Raw genomic sequence first — 20,275 nt, forward strand, 5'->3', positions numbered from 1 at the left:
GACATACGAGCTGTACTGATTAGTCTTAAGACAACACTGATGACGGAGTTGCTATACCAATAACGGTTCCATGGTTAGTGGTTTCATGCTTTAGCTTTAGTGATAATTTCATATCAAATCAGTACAAAAATCCAATTATTATCAGAGTTGAGAGATCATATGAGTACAGTCAAATTACACATGTGCTCTGCTTTCACTTATACTAAGTGACTGCCTTCCTACAGCAAAGACATTATTTATGGGAACTCTCTTCAAAAAGGYAGTTAGCAAGCATTTGATGCATTTTGTTCACTTACGGGGGGAAAAAATGAAAAAGTCTTACTCTTTGTATCCAGCTGAGCACGGTACTTGTCAAATCCCTTGAGYCGAACTCGCTCTCCCAAGAGCTGAAGAAACTCCTCAAAGGCTGGACCTGCTGATTCATTATTGTACATTTCCTCTTCCGTGCTTTGCCCAGCTTTGCAGTACATGATACCCACTTTAAGTTGGTAACTTAACTGCAAAGGGAAAAAGATTAARATTTTATGTGTATACCAAGGGATGAAGCAACTTAYGCACTGAAYTCACTTTCCACATTTTAATAAACAYATAATTCACAMAKAAAAAAATACCAAATTATCAGTCTCAATTCAAAATTGAGTCTAGTTCCAAATACTCCCATTTTTTTCTACTGTATTTGCCTCGATGATGGCAGATTTAATCTGAAGATGTCAAAATGCTTTCTGAAATGAAACAAACATGAATGTTGCTTATTTTGAGGAGGATAACACCGCAGTATGCAAGTGAATATCTAACTGAGTCATATGGGAAATGCTGCTTTAGTAACGCCAGGAACTCGACTCTCACTCAGGCTGGTACCATGGCTACCATCTTATGCTAAGCCTTCCACACAGAAGAGTAGGGCACATCATGTGCTCATTTCTAAAGTAAGTGACAAAATGAACATTCTCTCATTTCAAAGAGAAGACAAATTATTCATCTGTTAGCAATGTAGAAAGACTCCATGACATTCAGTTGGTCTTCCCTGATTTAAATATTACAATAATAACAAAGAAAACAGCTAAATTGAAAAATGCTGATAATAGCTTGAAAATACTGTTTATTAGCATAGATCTTCAAATAMGTTTGAGCTTTTTATTTCCATTTTCCATCTAATTTGGTAGTTGATGTTCCTAATACAACAGAAGCTGAAAATGTCAATAAAGTAATTTTTTACCCAACCATAACTGTAATTCTTCAAAGCAATTTTGTTCCCATCAATTCCAAAYYGATACAAACACCAAAAAAAAGAAGYGCACTGGCATCATTTATATCTGGACTACAGAAAAAGAAGTTACAGAAGGGAAGAAGGCAGCATCCACAGCCATTTACTGCTGCCTCCAAAACCAATTTCACAGGCAGGAACTCTGACTGAAGGAGCACAAGGGAGAGCCTTGGAGTTTATGCATATAATTCATCCAGTAGAAATGCATCCTCATTGCCCGGTAAATAATCCTCCCTCTCACACATGAATTTTTGCAGAGGCTCTATTTCCCATAAACACCGACCACATATGCCAAAGTAAAATTATAAGAAAATCTATCACAACTGGCTTAAGATTTACAACTTTTGGTTAGTGGGAAGTGAAAACAGTTATTTGCAAGGGCACTGGAAGCAAAGTTATCTGAATATACTGYGATTTGCTCTCAGAAGATTCCATCCCAAGTTAGGAGGCAAAGGATTTTGAACTTGCTAGGACAATGTGGACACATAATTAAARTGAAAGGCATTAATTTTAACCTATTATATTTATGGTGGGATAATCAGAAAGCCCTGTGRAGTGGTCCTACTCTGTCTCTAAATAAAGTAAATTTAAAAACTCTGAAAACTGTAACTTGACTGTATTTTTCCTTTATTACCAAGAATGAATGAAAACAGGGATAAAGTATTAGCAGTAGGAAAACAAGGAGGGAAAAAGAAGGGTAAAGATAACCTGGCTGGTTTACTTCTGCTGAAGGTCATATATATAACAAGTCACATTTCTAAGCTGCTTCTTTYTTTCCCACTACAGAATATCTCTTATTTTATTATCTGACACACTGACTACCTGACATGCATCTTCCAAATCCRACCAAGTTTCTTATGACAAAATTCAAGTACAGCATAAAAGCATAAAATGGTATGGGTTGGAAGGGACCCTAAGGATCATCTAGTTCCCAACCCCGTGGCATGGGCAGCAGGGACACTTTCTACTAAGCCAGGCTGCTCAAGTCCACACCCAACCTGAATTTTAACACTTTCAGGGATGGGACAYGCCCATCTTCTCTGGGCAGTCTGTTCCAGTGCCTCCTGATGACACGGGGTAAGGGAGGAGAGAGGAAGGGMGTGAGGAAGGGTGGTGAGAGGTGGCACTGCTGCTGTTCCTGCTGAACAACTGCCACCACTTTCCATATCAGCAGCAGGTCCTGCCTTGGCCCATTCAGGCATCCACTGCTCACACGTGCTTTCTCCAGCCCCAGAGAAACAGGATGGACCCAAGTGCTTCATGGAACCACAACACCTTAAATGCACTGCTAGTTACAATAGCTTCTTGTAATTCCACTAAAACAAGTTAGGACAAAGGAAAATATTCTCTCATTGCACCATTTAAGCTTCAACTTTCAGTAAGGAAGTATTTTCAAGGGCATAAACATAAATCAGATCTGCAGCACCAATGAGCAAGCAAACAACTGTGCTTTATTGCTTGGAAAATGTCAGCCTAAAAAACTAAACAAGGACTATGCAAAGATCAGGATACGCCTTCTAGCTGCGTTCTTAGATTTATTAATTTTTGAAAAAAAAGTTTCCTTAAGGGCAACACAAGTTGGCATTTCTGAATAAAAGAGAGCAAATTTGGAGAAAGGCATGCAGTCCCCATTATTACACCTCCTGATAGATCTAGGGTCCTTAGAAGTGCATTAACTACATGAAAAAGATAAAAAAGAAGTTGAAGCATGAATTCTGTTGTGGTAAAACCACTAAAGTGGCATCTTCATTTTAATAATCTGAAAGTATTTACGTATTCACACATGCGGGAAAAGTGCACTTAAAGTATTTATCTAGCAGCCAGTGCAAGACAGCAGAAAGTATATCTTGGATTTAACCAGTCAGCAAGTTTATATTATGAACTGGGAATTATATTAAGAACCAAGTGACATTTTGCAGTATTTCTGTGAATGAGGAATTGACAAAGATTAACTTCTACTAAAATAGATCAGTAATTGCCCTAATATTCAGATTTTAAAATCATATTTGGAAGTAAACCTACATTAACTTCCCATGAAGTCTGCATTCAAAACAATGATTAGTAGATCATTAATCTACTAGATTAATCTATCATCTAGATTAATTCAATGATTAGTAGATGGTAATTAGCWAAGAATCTAGTGCAGCCCCAGGAAATGACTGGATTGCTTTTTAACACAGAACCATTCAAATGAATGCATTTTAATAAATCCAATAAAAGAACAGCTAGGTGACAAGCAATGTGGACCATATGTACAGAACAGCAGATGTTACCACTCTAGCAATTTAAGAGGAAGTAAAGGAACAAGCAACTTTCACATACACCACCAGTACAAAACTAGGGCAAGAAAAATATTCCCATTCTGACACTGAATGACATATGCAGATATTGAAACAGAAGACAGAGCTCAGCCRTAAGAGTGATATGAAATTCAGAGAAAATATGTTGCAGTGAAAGACTTGAAAAGTGCAATCTGTTTAGTTTATCATAAACAAGACCAACAGATGATTTAATCACTGCATACAAAAAACTTTGCTTAAAAAAAATCTCACACCAAAGTGGCTTTTAAGATGTAGCAGACAAAAATATCAGAAGTCTTAAAGCTGAAAGCAGATAAATTTAAACAAAGAATGGAATTCTTAAATATGAAAACAACCAACTGTTTTAAGRCCTTACTGAAATACAAAATACCCCATCTTATTTTAATGAAAACCGATGCATGCAAATTTGGCTCAACGAAGGAATTTCTGGGTGAAATATAATGGCTAAGTCAAGCTAAGGTGACTTTATAATCTTAACTCTTAAATTTACAAAACATTTTATCTGCTATATCAAACGGGCACCTGCTCATGCTGTAATGAAACAGTGCAAAACTCAGCAAGAAGGAGCGATCAACATTCTGTGCACCTAATTAGTAGAGCAGCTGTTACCCATTTTTTGTTAGCTTAGAATTGAAAAAATGCAGCTCCTAATTAGTACAGAGTGTGCTTATCTTTTTCTGCTAGAAGTGTCAAACTGTTTCATTACCACAAACACAGAAAATACTTTGATGCAGATAATAAAAAATTTAACTATCACGTGTCCCTAATGATTTCCAAAAGTTTAAGTATTAGAAAACTATGGGAGCTTAATAACATACAGGTATGAAATAAGGGTAATTTAACCTCACAGTTTTTGTTAGATATSACAGAATCACACAGTCATTTGGGTTGGAAGGGGGCCTTAAAGATCAAGTAGCTCCAAWCCCCAGCCATGGGCAGGRACACCCTCCACCAKACCAAGCTGCTCAGAGCTCCATCCAACCTGGCTTTGAACATTTCCAGGGATGGGGCATCCACAGCTTCTCTGGGCAATCTGATGCAGTGTCTCACCACTGTCACAGCAAAGAACTGTCCTCCCAAAATCTAATCTAAACTGCTTCAATTTGAAGTTACATCTCCTTATCCTGTCACTCCTTGGTCTTTTGTTACAAGTCCCTCTCCCTCTTTGTCGTCAGAGCCCTTCAGGTACCGGAAGGCCACAGTTAGGTCACCCCAAGCCTTCTCTTCCAGGGTGAACAATCCCAATTCTCTCAGCCTTTCCTCACAGGAGAGGTGCTCTATCCCTCTGATCATCCTGATGGCCTCCTCTGGACTCTCTCCAGCAGCTCCATTCCTTCCCATGCTGGGACCCCAGGGTGGATGCAGCCCTGCAGGTGGGGTCTCAGCAGAGCAGAGCAGAGGGGCACAATCCCCTCCTGGCCCTGCTGCCCACGCTGCTCTGGATGCAGCCAGAACACGTTTGGCTCTCTGGGCTGGGAGTGCACATGGCTCAGTCATGTCCAGCCTTACCCACCAGCACCCCCAAACACTTCTCAGCAGGGCTGCTCTTGATCCATTCATCCCCAGCCTGTGTTAATACCGAAGGTGCAGCACTGAGGTGCATCATCTTCAATTTGATCTTCTTAAACCTCATAAGACTGCCATGGGGACAATTCTTGAGCTTGTCCAGGACCCTCTGGATGGCATCCCATTCTTCAATTGTGGCAACTGCAACTTCATCTTGGTATCATCTGCAAATCTGCTGAGGGTGCACTCAATCCCTTCATCTGTRTCATTAATGAAGACATTAAGTCCCAGTATGGACCCCTGARAGACACCACTTGTCTAATCACATAAAGCTAAAAGGTATTTTTGCAACTCATGGCAATAATCTGACAGAGTAAGGAATTTGTTTAATTATCTAACTCTGCACTTACCCCTTGCTCATCAAGCTTCATAAGCTGTTCTGTGACTTTTGGAGTGTTGAAGGCCAGCCTTAGGCAATGGATATTCAGCTCTGGAACCACATACTCCAGCACTTCTTTTAGGGGAAGTCCCCTGGCTGTGCAATGCTTGGCAGTAGAAGGGATAGCATCTTCCAGCACRGAGCCCCTTAATGTCATGAGCTACGCATACAACAGAAAAATAGCACAAATATTGAATTATGCATTGAGACTGTCTGCAACAGCAGTGGAACTAAACATACTACGTTTCCAACTCTCAACAGACATTAAGGACATTAAGGAATTTCTGTTAGAATGAAACCAACACTGAGTCACAAAATGTCACTCACTGATAGCTAACAGTAATCAGACTATTTCAAATGATTCATCAGATTTAAGTTTTACAGGCAACTCTTACCTGGAAAAATTTGTATATACTTTTAGCAGAGCATTTAAAAGTAAAAAGTACATTTCTCAGGTCTACCCACTGCCACATATAAAAGTGAAGGAAGCAATTTCCCTCCTCTTTGCTTTCTTCTAGCTAATGTAGTTCCTGTAGGTTTCCTCTGTATTGGACATTATGAAATAACTCATAAATATTCAGTGTACATGCAGGGTAATTATGTCAGGAGGTTCCTGGAATATACAGAAATCTATTATCAATGCTGAAAAGCACACAAAGCCCACGCATGCCACCTGGTTTTGCCAGTTCACTTCTAGTTTCTTCTACTATCACTCCTGATGTGCTTACCTCACTGGTTCTGAATATGATCCGGTAGTTGTACTGAGGTCCATTTTCTTTGATTTCTTCTGGCTTTTCTCTTCTTATACTCACAGCTACTGGACCCAGGTTCTCATCTGCCCCAAAATAGTTCCAGTGTTCTTGTACAAGAGAAAAAAAGAAAGTAAGTCTTATTTCTTAAACTTCAACTGTATTTTCACGCTTGTTATATGCCAGTTCCATGGAGTCAATAAGAACACATCTTCAAGTGGTACCAGGGTGTCATTCCTGTGCTTCAGTTCCCCCATGAGATCCTTTTATACAAGAAAGCTGAATTTCAACATGGCATCTCTGCTTAAAYAGGCCTAAAACAGGATACACCTCTTACATCAGCTTTTATATCGCCATCTGTTTCATTCACATTGAGCTAAGTAAGTACAACCAATTTCCCCCTTAAAAATAAAAAGAAGGAAGYCAAATGCACCAAAGTGGAAAACTCAACAACCTATGTTAAAACAGAAATGTCAAACAACTGTAYTTAGCAAAGGATGTAAATTACGTTTTTGTTTGAATGTTTTCCGCTTTTTCCATATACATTACTCAGTTCTAAAAGGGGAAAAAACTGATGAAGCTGAAAAAGAAGTTAAAGGCTTGTTTACARTAAAAGTATCAAATCATAGTACAGAAGAATAAAGCACGAGAATAAAATGACTAGCATAAATGTTTAACAGTGAAGTGTTCAACAACCCTAAAAGTAAATTTCAAGTGCTAAGAGTTGAGTGAAAAAGCAGTCTAGTGGGGAAGGCAGCAGAGAGAATACAGGAGTGATGAAATCACTCACTAGCTGAACTAGCAGATTCTTTGAAACAAATTTTTGTATTTGTCTAACCATAGAGAAGTAAAGCCAAGCTTTACACGAAAATATGTTAGAAAAGCACATTTACCAAMATTAAAGCTCAACAATTTTAGAGACTGGTGTGGAAGGCTCTTCCCTTGAGCCTCTTGAGCATTACAGACTATCTTGACTGCTAACAGAGRTGTATCACCATGAATGCAGCAATATATAAACAAAGCTGCACATATCTTAAGTGACTGCTGAATTTAAACATACATATCCTAGAAGAGAATTTAAGAAAAGAGTCAAGAAACAGGAGTCAAGCACTGTACAAGAAAAATAAGTCCCATGTCATCGTTTTCTACAAGCAGCTACATGCACAAAAATAGAAAGTTAGAGCCACCTGAAAATTCAGCAATTCAAAGAAATGTGAAATTCAGTGGAATGAAAAAGAGATGTAACTGCCCTGACAGGAAATATATCCATATTGTTTTTACTACACAGAGATTACTTGTTATTCTTAAAACAACTAGCAGCAGTCTACCATGAGCTATTCTACTATAGAGATAAAATGTATTTTAACATCATCATCAAGAACTGCATCTTTAAGTATAATAAAAATAGATATTAAAATATACTCCATCTAAAGTGAATGGAAATAATTTTTTCAATTAATAATGTTAAAAATTTGAGAGCCTCATTTGTCACTGCAATTCTTTTAGAACTTATAYTTACTGGTTCTTGCAAAACATCCCTCCAACACACTAAGTGCTTTCACACAGCATTTTAAGCCCTTGGGTGCTCTATTCAAGTACCAGTGTGTAGTATTTTATTACTCTACACTCAATGTTTTCTGTTTAAGATTTCAATGAAAACCCAACATTCTACACAAAGGTAATTAAAATTTAAAATTCTTCTAATATCTTGTGGAATATTCTGTAAATACTGTCATTAAATTCTGGGTAMGTGAACTGTGAACAGAGAAATTACTAATAAAAATGAGAACATCCATATAAGCCTAATTACATTTTTGTACTAGTCCACAGGTGTGAGTCCTGTAAATGCCAAAGGTGCTCTGTTCAAAATTTCAAACTATCTTACTAGCACCCTAGCTTTTCTTTGTCCTGCATTAAGTAGCTTGCTTTTTGTTCAAGATGTTTACAGCTCACCAAACAGTTTATGGCTGACAAGGTCAATGCAGAAGCAGCACAGTCTTTGAGAAAATCAGATTAAGTTTTTTTATCAGCATATTACACAGCTTCCAACAGCTGAGATAATTTGGCCATCTCCACATTAAACTGCTTGGTGACTTAAAAAAAGTGGTATGGCTTTGCTTTTATAATAGAAAAAGGTAAAGAAAAAAGTATAGTAGAAATGCACACCAGAAGGGCTCAAACATAACATGAGTTTTCTGTATTGACAGCAACAAAGATGGCAAAATTTGTGTACCCTGCAACCCCTCTAGCTTGCAATCCTGATAGAGAATTTTCTCAGGAGGAATTATTCCACATCTTAAAAACACATTAAAGAAGGGTGSCAAGGGGAATGTTTGAAGCTTCATCAAAATAAACATACAATTCTGTATCATTTGATTAAGCTCTTTTATTAGCTCCTACTGCTTTGGGAAAATGCATGGAAGTAGAGTGGAACTTTACAATTCTCTGCTAATAGGAAATGTCTTCTCTTCCTTCAGTCTGCACTGGGCAGCATCTTTCTTGCTCTCCTATGCACATCATTAGTCATCTCCCCTCTTTGTTCATTCTATCTGGTAATAAATGTAATCTCTATTCATTCTGACATGTGTGTATACATATACATATATACACACATACATATATACATACACACATATACATATAGATCGTGCATCTGGCTACTTTTCCTTCTGGGACACTTTCTTGTATCTCCACCCGATATTCCCCTACATCCTGAATCTCCTTACATCCAACCATTTTCTCTTTCTGGCAAGAAAAGAAGCAGCAGAATTCAAGTGCAGAAAGTTTAATACCCAATCTAAAGGCGGCTAATTAGGAGTCTTACTGGGAAAACAAGGGCTAYGTCGCAATTACAATTCAAGAACTTTATGACAAACATGAAGACCACAGAAGACAGTTTATTCCCCCAAACCACACAGAGGCTCATAGTAAGCAACATTTCTCAAGGCTGACGTTTAATTAACAGAATCAGGACAACCAGCAACAGCAATAAATTAATTTATAAATCCATACCCAAAAGAAATAATGAATTGMTTGGATCTGGTCATAAAACCAACTATAACACTTTCAAAAATAGTTAAATATTTATCATATAGATTTATCAAAAGATACTTACAGAGAAAGAACCAAAGTTAAAATACTTATTTTCCTAGCAGATATTTATGAGTTTCCTTTACAAAGGAATCCAAGTAAATGCACTCAATTTTGAGTGAAAAGGTTCTTTTGTGCTTTTATCACATTTTTCTTTGGATATCATGTTCAACTGATATTTTGTGTAATCAGACTAGAAATAAAAATCCCAAACATTTCTCTTGTGAATGAAACTCAGCATTAAGCATTTTACTCTTAAACCTAGCTCAGCATTTACAGTACTGGAAAACTCTGCCCAGTACTGGAAAACTCTGGAGAAAAAAGGGTAGGCAGCATTTTGAGAGCTCTGCAAGTCTAGCAACATACTTGGAAGGCATCAATTTCTGAATAGAATATGCAGCAATTTACAACATTAGAGCAAAGGGTATTTTTACTGGCAGCCAACAGCTGAAGGAAAGCTGACCAACAGCTCATTTGCTATAAAACCAGTTCAGGAAACTATTTACTTCTCAGTCAAGTCTTTCATTCTAAGCCAAACTAAAATTTGTCCTAAATGGTAACATTAGCAACTTCRGCATGGGGATGATGGAAGCAAAACAGATGCTCTTGGTTCTTTCCATGAGAACCATAATTCCCAGATACAATTACTGGAACAGAGAAAACAGCCTGCTTCTCTGGAGTGATATGTTCTCTTTTCTGAGCTGCASTTGGACAAGGTGATGGAAACAAATTTTTCTATCTCTATGATTTTAATATTCATTATAAACAAGTAGTTAGTAAAAATACCTCTGTGCAACTTTCACAAATTGGGTCTTGTGTTGGCTTTGTCCACTCCCTCTCTTTTTATGCWCTAGCTTAGCCTATAAATGTCTAGACTTCAAACTTTTAGTTAAGTCCTTCTATCAAAATACACCTTTTAGAACACAYCTTTATTTAATCACCTTGTAAATACATCTTGGGCATTGTAAGAGTAGCATTCATTTCCTATAAGAATAAACATTTCCATGTGAGTTGTGCATGGGCTTCTGTTAGTGAACGGAGGAAGAGACTGCAATTCATATCATCCTGCAAGGTTCATTTCTCTCTGCTGAGTACAAAGGGAGTCTGCACAATTAGCTCCAATATAAATTGGAAAAGCTGAATCCAATCTCGGGAAGTACCATTATAAAGTTCTTTCCCCAACAGCTTTTTGTAAGTATCATTTTTCTTACCTTCACTAAACTGTCTCCACCAGTATTTTCACATTTAGAATTCTGGATACCAGGCCAGAACATTATTTATGAATTCCACTRCTCTGTAGAGGTCCAATTTCCTTTATATGTAAAAACTAATCCATTTGCATTCATTGAACTTATACAAGACTCATCCATAAATGCCACATGCAAATATTTTACACTAACTAGATTAAAATATTTTAATTAATTTGGATCACATTAGTAATACTGCAAACTCACTTATACTTCCTCCATACACTGCTAAAACTTGAGAATGGATCTGTCATGTAAGTACCTGTAAAAAATGAGCTATTGATTTCATAGAATTAAAGAYTTCAGTCAAGTCTTCATCAGCATTTCACCAAATTATCTTGAGAAGAAATTAAAAGGGATTATATGAACACAATGGCTTTCAACTTTTATTTTTAAGACACAAAATTAGCTAATTTTTTTTCTGTGATATGACAAGACCTACTTTTCATTAAATCATGCTAACTGGCAGTCCCAAATTACCTGCTTTATTATTTCCAGTTAGAATGAAAACCARCTCAGGCTCACAATTCTCTGGAACACTGCTTTTTATTCTTTGCAAGCTCTAGTATTACTGGGGGGTCTCCAAGTCCGTGAAATMTTCCTGGTTTGAGATCTTTAAGAGGTATTGTTGTTGAATCAGAATTCTTTGCTTTATACTTCTAAGAMTATAAAATTATCCAAAGCCTACTGATTTGATGAGCTGATCACACCCAAACTGTCTTTTGGCACTGTCTGTTCYATTTGTAACATCATAAAAATCCAACCTCCTCTTCCAGCAAAAAAAATTCCTGCATCATTACTTGTTTCATRTTACATAAAAAAAATTCAGTTACAACTGACTTCCTTGATATTTTTTCCCCATTATGCTGCTTTAAGGTTTATAACTATCCCACCTCATCAACTCAGTCTAAAGTTTGCTCAGGGAACAATGATAATCTAGGTGGTCAACAAAAYGTGTTTTGCACTTGTAGAAAACTAGGGTTTGGACATATCTAATGAGGCTTCTGAAGTACAGCTTTTCAGATAAAAATCTCTGGTACAAACAATGCCCCTGGTTTGGACTCCACTGGGCACAAGAAAACTGAGTTTAAAGTCCTRTTTTATTGCTTAAGAAAAAAATCACAGCTTCTCCCCATCCAATCCTACTCCATAACATACATTTTTATATCCCGCTACCCCTCACCAGTACACTTAGGACTAGGTTAGGTCAATTTTATCAATTTATCTTAATTACATCTACAGCAAAATGGAAATGAARTGGTGAGCATGAGGGTGTGACTTCCCTTAAGGAGTAGAAAAAACAATAAATGGTTGCTGCCCTGGGACAGAAATTCTACTCACACCTCCTTCCTCTTCTGCTGTATTGTCTCATCCCTTACCTGGCTGACTGCAAGGAAAGATAATATCCCCCCACCATAACTGGAGAGAAACAACCAAGCAGTAAACTTCCAATTTATCATGATGGCATGACTTCTGCTTGCTTCTTTAGTAAACTCAACTGGTTTATCAAGTTTTCTGAAAACAAGAGAACTGGTAAAGGAAGAGGGAGGAATAAAGTCTTCCCCTCTCAGTGCTGAAATGCTGTAAATCAGGTCAGCTGAAACACGAAACTTTAGTTGCTGATTGCAGAACTCAGTAGACTGATAAGGAATCAGATTTTTCTGGAAGGAGACAGAGGAGGATAATCACAGACAAAGGTCCCTAGCCTCAGGCTCTCCCCTCCAAATATACCTGAGCCTATATGATAAGTCCAGCTCACTTTTCCCAGAAAACCACTATTCTTCCTAACTCCTATGTCTCCAAAGGATAKGGATCAGCACTCTAAAAAAACATGAAACAAAGGCTACTCTCAGCCCTAAAAAGTCTGCAGAAAGAGGAGAATATGGAAATAGTAACAGGAGCCAGCCAACCAATGGACAGTGCAGGGAAGAAATGAGAGATGGACATGCTCTGAAGGAAAGTGAAAAATGGGAAATTAGATTATTAGCCATGCAGTTAAGAAGCTGATGTTTTTTAAGAGACCATYCACTTAATTCTAACCAGGCACCCTGGTACTTTCACCTGCAGGAAATGAGCTCCTTTGACCTGCATTCACTAAAGAGAAGAAACCCAATCCTAATCATTGGAAGGTAAGGAACAAKCACTCTCCAGGTCAGTCAGACCAGCTCTACCCATCAAGACATATGACAAAATCCTGCAGACAGAACACTTTCAAAGGACTCTGGACTGCAATCCTTTTTGATCATTTTCAGAATCATGAAGAACCGAGTGAGATCTGCATCTCACAGTGCCAGTATCATTTTGATGGGATGAGGGCAGAGATGGGGGCTATCTGAGTAGTGTTTGGGGTTTGCTCTTTTCCATAGATCAAAAAGCTTGGATCTGTTGTTTTGGGCTTTTTTTCTCCCTCCCATATACATCCAATGGAAATTGCAATCCCTTTATATTTAGGGCATGTGATAAGAGAGATTCACTGTTTTTCCAGATACACTACTGCCATTGCAACACAGGTATTTGTATATATATGTATATATATTTGTATATATATGTAGTGATAGTTTGTATCTGCAAAATCTGAAAAATTAAGGTTTTCTTTCTAGATTGACAGCTATCACGGAAACAGTGAGCAAGGAAAAAAAGATTTTTATCTTAATTTATATGTTATTTACTTTTAAAATTTTTGAAATGGATGATTAAGTCATTACACATCAAGCCTTGGATGAGGACTCCCTAGAGGGAAGAAAGTTCTCATATTTTAGGATTTTACTTTCTTGTTTTAATCTTTCAAGTGTCAAGCCCTGCCCAATCCCATGGATACGTTTCAAGACAATTATATTTTGTAGGCATTTTTTTTCAAAATAAAATCTCTCAGCAATAAAATCCTTAACATTCTTATACTTCAACACTGAAAAACTATTAGAAAAAATGCATACCCATCAGTAAAATATACCATTAAGGAAATATAAAAATCTTGCAAATACCATTAAATATCAATTGAATTTTTGCATGTTTGGAAAACAAAAAAAAAAATCATTCTTAAAACTCAAGGGGAAATAAAATTTACCTACCTTTCTGGTAGAAAAATTTCCGGTAATAATATGCACCAAGGTCTACATGTTCAACGATGTATCTTTTCACTCTGTCTAGGTGTAAAATGAGATTCTCCTTGGGAACTTCCAGAACTGCAACTCCAGCATTTGTGCAATGAGAACTCAGAGTCGACTCAAATGAGGCACTTTCACACCCACTGAAGGAACCTGAATTAGATTTGGAAAGGCTGATCTTCCTTTCCCCTTCCCCACCAATCTCATTACGAAAATAAGGACAACTCATCACTAGTTCATTGCTTTTATCATCCCCCTGGTCCATATTGAGACTTCCTTTTGAATTCAGGTCTTCAGTGCTGCCCATTGGAGAATTGAAACTTGCAGAATGTGACAAAGGTCCAGACACAAGCGATGCTACAGCAGCAGCAGATGCACCTGTYGTTGTGTTCCTTCTTTTAATAACATTATGCCTGTTAATTGCTGCTTCATTTAAATCAAATAAAATACTCTGTACATCGTAATGAGCAAAACACTTTGGACAAGTCCAAGGCTTAATGCTRTCTTCCGACCTGTTATCTTCAAGATCTGAAGACTTCCCAAGTTCCCCTTCACCTTTGGCATTGCGCAGCTTACGAAAAATAGATGAATCTCCTGTCTCTGATTTTGAGCGTCTCTTGAGAGGCTTYTCTCTTTCCTTAAAGAGTCTCAGGTTTTCCCTTTGAGTAATAGGTCCATCTATCACATCTAGAGAGAATCCTGAACCCTTGCTTCCACTGGCAATCAGGAGCTCACCGAGTTTAGTTGTGCCTGGGCTTCTCTGATCAGACTTGTCATCTTTATAGCCCTTCAGTAAGTCAAAAAAACTTTCCCCTGAAGTTCCCTGCTTATCAATGGAAGATGTGCTGCCATACTCTCTGTGCAGAGATGGTCCAGATTTAAAGGTGGGTGAAATACATTCATCAAAACTATCCACATCAAGCTCACTTATGGTAATGTCGCTGTTGCTGCGCTGTCGTATTCTGCGAAGAGCTTTCCTTGGGGAGCTGGGATAGCCATCAGGTGTAAGAAACCTGGAATCTAGGTTCTCAGATTGTCTGGTCTTGTTTTTGAGTGTGCTCTGGATGCTCTTTAACATGACAGTATCACTAGCATTCAGGTTAACAGAGCTTCCCTGACTCCCAGGACTGCTTTTAGAAGACATGCTGTCAAGGCAACTTGATGTTTCAATATCTTGACTAGATCTGCTTGGTTCCTTGATGTTCTCCTTCCTTGGGGGCCAATCAGCAATCCTTGCCCTGACCCCCATTTTAGGGACTCCAGGGGTAGAGGTAACGTGATGGGAACTCTCATTGCGAGGAGGTCCAACGGGYGCCATGACTGCAGATCCCAAGCTGCCGTTCTGTGACCTGAAGCGCCTCATGTAGAAGTCATCCGAGTGGACTTTTGAGGTGCCATCTGTTCCCACTGATACCCCAGTGGCAACAGCCCTTTCGGTCTGGGACCGCTTCAAGCTGGTCATGGTCTTTCAGTATGTTCAACCTTAGTAGGTTCCAAGAAAAAACACAGTCATTTCTGCTTTTTAAATGCACAGTTCTCTTCTGGAGAATAGTCCCCAAAATATACAATGGTTGCATGAGATCTTAATCGTGGACATTTAAGGACACAGTTAAATGCAGGATGTCTACAAAATTCAGATATTCAGTAGGTCTTGATAAGCAACAGTTTCCTTTGACTTCTGCATTTTAAGAAGCAGCCATGCTCCARTACATTCAAATTGTTTTAACATCACTTGTGCTCCAAAATGTCAGAATTGTAATTGAATTGCTTATGCTTCTTTTAAGCCTAGAAGAGAAAAAAAAAGAGAGAAAAAAAATCATTAATTCTTTAATATACAATGTTTTTTGGGCACTGACACTATCAAAGTAACTATTACACATAATTAATATTTTTAACAATCATGTTTTTAAATCCCATTGATCATCATCTCAAAAATGCAGAGCTGTGTTATTTGATGGCGAGCAATCTTCCAGGTATTATTGGGCTGTCTTCTGAAAAATTGCTTCCATAATTTGATTCCACAYACATACCAATTTTTCCTTCTGAACTGATTACTGGTACTCTTTAGTTAGGTTAGTGAACATTATTACAAAGCACAAGTAGTTCTTCTCAGCTGAAGGAGACATACAGCATACATTTCCCAGGGAAATGACATAAGAGCCGRATCAGAACTCCAATTTTTATTTAAAAACACTTAACAATACCTATTCAACTTTCCCATTAATGTAAATACCTGATATATTACGAAAAAAATACTAATTAGCCAAAAGTATAAAAAATTGTAAGAGTGTATGGCTGCCAATAACACCTTTTTTTGTGCTTTGCACGGCCTTATTAGCAGATTAGCTGTATAGTCCAGAAAGTATGTATTACCTCTCCCCAGAGTTCACAACACATAAAAAGGTTAAAGCTAAATAGAAACACATACTTTTAAAGTAACTTCATATGAAAAGTTTCATTTATTTCCCCTTCCAATAAAATATTGCCTACCACAGCTCCTGTATTATCCAGCTTCACAAAGTCACAGAAATTAAATGCTTTCCCATACCTCATCAGTACAGAAGTGATTACAAAGCTTTTAGTACACTGTCCTTTGAGGAGCTAAAAAAGATCCACAAACACATCCTTGCTGGTAGAAGACAAAAGCATGGGATTGTCAAGATAAAATCTTGCATTGCTGTGTACATCCTTTAACACAAAGGAGTTAATAATTTTCAAAGGCCAAACCAATTACACAAAATGTGTCCTTTAAATATTTGCCAAATGTGTGCAGAGTGATGTTGCTGAACCAGCACTGCATTAACAATACAGCATTGTCTAAAATCAAGGCTTTCTGATGCTTCCAGGGAAACTAGTACTTTCTGCAGTCTCAGAACTACAGTACTTTGCACCACACTAATTAAATACCAAGCCAGGGCACTTTCTGCCTCCAAAAGCAGCATGTTTAAACTTCRCTTGCTATATACAGCACCACTTTAAAATAGCTGCTCTTAATATAAAACTCAACACATAAGGAATACTTAAAGTGCAAGCTGACTGCATCACACATAACAAGAACGGTGAGAGTCACCTAGGGTACTACTGTATTTGCACAGCCATTTACATAAACGCAGCTCTTTTCCCTGTAATGCTGCTACAATCTTAGAATCATGGAATGGTTTGAGTCAGAAGGGACCTTAAAGATTATCTAGTTCCAATTCTCTACAGGCAGGGATGCCACCCACTAGATCAGTTCTTGAACACCTCCAGGATAGGCCATCCACAGCTTCTCTGGGCAGCCTGTTCCAGTGCCTCACCACCCTCACAGTAAAGAACTTCTTTACACCATTTAGTCTAAATCTTGATTTTTTTTTTTTATTTTTTTTTTAGTTCAAAACTGTTCCTCCTTGTGCTATCACTATTTGTCTGTGTAAGTAGTCTCTCTCCATCTTTTTCAAAACCCTCTTTAAGTACTGGATGGCTGCAATGACATCTTGTTGCAGCCTTCTATTCTCCACACTGAACAATCCCAGCTCTCTCAATCTGTCTCCACAGAAGAATTGGCTCAAGCCCTCTYATCTCCATGGCCTTTCTCTTCCTGCTGTAGCAGCTCTGCATTTTCTTGTCCTGAGGAATCCAGACSCAGACACAGTGCTCCARGTGGGGTCTCACAAGGACAGAGTAAAGGAGACACAAACCTCCCTGSCGCTGCTGTGATTGATGCAGCCCAGGATACAGCCGGCTCTCTGGGCTGCACTCAACATTGTTGATTTCTGGGCAGCTTTTCATCCACCTGCACACCCAAGTCCTTCTCTACAGARCTGCTCTCAACAAGTTCATCTCCCAGTCTGTACTCAAGTCTAGGATTRCCCTGACCGAGGTGCAGCACGTTGCACTTGGACCTGCTGAACATCATTAGGGTCTCACAGACCCACTCCTTCAGCTTGTCAACAYCTTCCTGTATGGCATCCCTTCCTTCTGCTGCATCAACTGCAGCATTTAGATTCGTGTTGTCAATAATACTGCTGAAGGAATAGGGTTTTTCTAGATAAATAATCAGAGTAACCACAGAAATAGTCTATCCATTCCGATGTTGCAGAGCTACTAAATATTCAGCTATAATTTTTTTCAATTTTCAAACACTCTCCAGCCTAAGAACTAATCAGGCTGGTGAAACAATTGGTGAAACAATTTTGTGCACCATCAGATCAAGGAAGGAAAAATGCATATAGTGTGTGCCATGACATAACCTAATGTTCTGCCCATGCTTTTCAACAGTGCCATATCAAAGGGTGTTTAAGCACTATTAACGTCTATGAAATGGAAACACTGCAAAGCACTTCYTAAATATCGATACAGATTTGCTTTTATAGGCAAGACAGAAGGAAAAAAGAATGAAAACTGATAAGGATTTAGGGCAGGAGAACAACAGGCTAAAAGGGTATRTAAAGGAAAAGTCAAGCTGAGAGTTGAACATAAAACATGCAGAAGTACAAGCATTCACTACTACAAGCTCTTCTTCAGTCTGCAGCGAAAGCCAAGATTTGGTGCTCTCTGTTCCCCTTCTACCATCCGTATCTCTGAAAATATTCATCTCCRCCCCCCCCCAAATGCTGTTCTACAGAACCAGGTAGCACAGGTTTCTCATTAACTTAAGGGMACAAGTTCACACAGCAACTCTAAAAACTCCCAAGCTTGGGTTTAACCATGTAAGCATCCAAGCACCACCAGTTCTACCCCCTCCCCATATTTTTTCCTTTACAAATTTCCAGGACAAGAATCCTTAGTAAGGATCTAGATACACAAACATATATTTAATAATATATTTTAAAATACAGCTAAGTGGTCTATGTAACTGATTCTTGACCTATTGTATATWTGGAACTGTCTTTAGTTACGTGACCACAGAGAGTATTTTCCAAAGGAAATTCTCTGTTCCTGACTCAGCTTTACGGATGTCTCACTCTGGGGACCAGCTGTTTTGTGTTCTGCACATTTTTACAGCTGCCCTCCTTCATCTGCTGTAGCAGCTGGAATACAGGCCATAAATGATTATGGTAATAGTTAATATCATTGTCTGAAGAAATGAACTCCACCCTTGACTGTGCTGATATGAATTAAATCACTATTAAGTCAAACTTTTTGGAGACTGCAACCATCTGTCCATGTTTATTTTTCTAGACCTTCCCACCCTAGTGTCTAACTTGAGACCYAAGGGTCTAGTGTAAAAGGTTTGATGAGCTCCAATTAAAATAAAGTGAAAACATTACATTTGATAACATTAAAAATTCCTAAAGCACAGGTCCAGGGTWCACTGGTTATCAGCTTTAATGAAACTAAACAATAACAGCAATCTGTACTTTAACCTTTTCTCGTATYCATTATTTGCAAAACATGACAGCATCAAAGACAGGGCAAATCACACTTGATTTAAATGAACATCAGTTACCATTAACAGGTGTTACTTTTAAATGAAAAACCTGCCACAAGTAGAACATTAAGCCGCAAAATTGCTAACACAGAATATGTAATCTATTAAAATTAGTTAAAATTACAAGCTAGGCAGTATGTACCTAACTCTAAAGCAAGAGCAGCGTTTGTGAGTAGTAACAATTCCTACTTTGTCCTACTATTTCAMTATAGAAAAAAATACAGTTTAAGGTAAAGCTATGAATATCTATGGGAACAGAATATGGCGAGGACAAACTCGCATGACTATGAAAATGTACACTTTTCCAAGTCATCTGAACTTACTGAGGAGGCCAACAAAATAATCAGATGAACYGCTACATATAAAGAGCTGTAAATGAAAACCACATGCAAAAGCTATTGAAAGGGTACATGAAAACTTAGTACTGATTATATCAATTAAAAACCAGTTAAGAGAATAATTGGAAAACCAATTATCTGCTTATCAGATTACATACAATAATTACTAAAGCAGTCCAAGGACTGATTCAAAATGGRTCTCAGATCCTTCAGACACATTTTATTCTTGGGTTTTCACCAGTACCAGAGGACTTTTTATCCAATCTCAACTCAAAATGAGCACAAACCTCTCTTCATTCTTTTGCTTTCTATTTATACCTTTTCAAATCACTTAGCTCTCTCCTCTGAAAACTGAAGTTTTATGTGTAGGACAAAGAACCACTCTTAYAAGACTTAAAAGGTCCCTGTAGATGAACTGCAAGATAGTTTTGCAGACCACATCATTCTTAAAAGGCAGAGAAGTCAACGGATCTTAATTTCTTATTTGTCATGTCTGAAGTCAGCCACCCCGAAAAATGAAGACCTACCAGACAAGATTTCATCTAGAAACCTTTGGAATACACAGAAGCAAATACAAACAGTTGATCAAGAAGAAATTATCTTGCTCAAATCAGTTCAGGATAGTAAAAAACCTCAACCACTGCACAGTAATCAGGTTCTATCTTGGATCCAGTGAGACAAAGAAGGTAATTCAACAACTACTTGTTTAAGTGAACGGTGAAAAGGAGCTCATGCCTGACACATCAATTCAGACACCTTCTACTACAGTTTTTACTAGCTTTAGTTTATGAGGAATCATGCTCTTTT

At 38.0% G+C, this 20,275-nt stretch overlaps 1 protein-coding gene across 4 annotated transcripts in view; it reads right to left on the reverse strand.

Moving 5' to 3' along the window:
* The window catches only part of SIPA1L1 (signal induced proliferation associated 1 like 1), a 191,723-nt gene that overhangs the window by 55,013 nt on the left and 116,435 nt on the right, over positions 1-20,275 (reverse strand). For all 4 annotated transcript variants that reach the window (XM_057366751.1, XM_057366728.1, XM_057366737.1 and 1 more), the window contains 4 exons: positions 13,685-15,505; positions 6,259-6,389; positions 5,502-5,690; positions 323-497 (listed from right to left, as the gene is read on the reverse strand). In XM_057366751.1, the coding sequence (XP_057222734.1) occupies positions 323-497; positions 5,502-5,690; positions 6,259-6,389; positions 13,685-15,182 (1,993 nt within the window). In that variant the 5' untranslated portion in view covers positions 15,183-15,505. The remainder of the gene's footprint in view (positions 1-322; positions 498-5,501; positions 5,691-6,258; positions 6,390-13,684; positions 15,506-20,275) is intronic.

The sequence above is a fragment of the Malurus melanocephalus genome, unplaced genomic scaffold (assembly GCF_030028575.1).
Source record: "Malurus melanocephalus ecotype Western Australia unplaced genomic scaffold, MMel_1.1 scaffold_2, whole genome shotgun sequence".
In the NCBI taxonomy this organism is placed as follows: Eukaryota; Metazoa; Chordata; class Aves; order Passeriformes; family Maluridae; genus Malurus; species Malurus melanocephalus.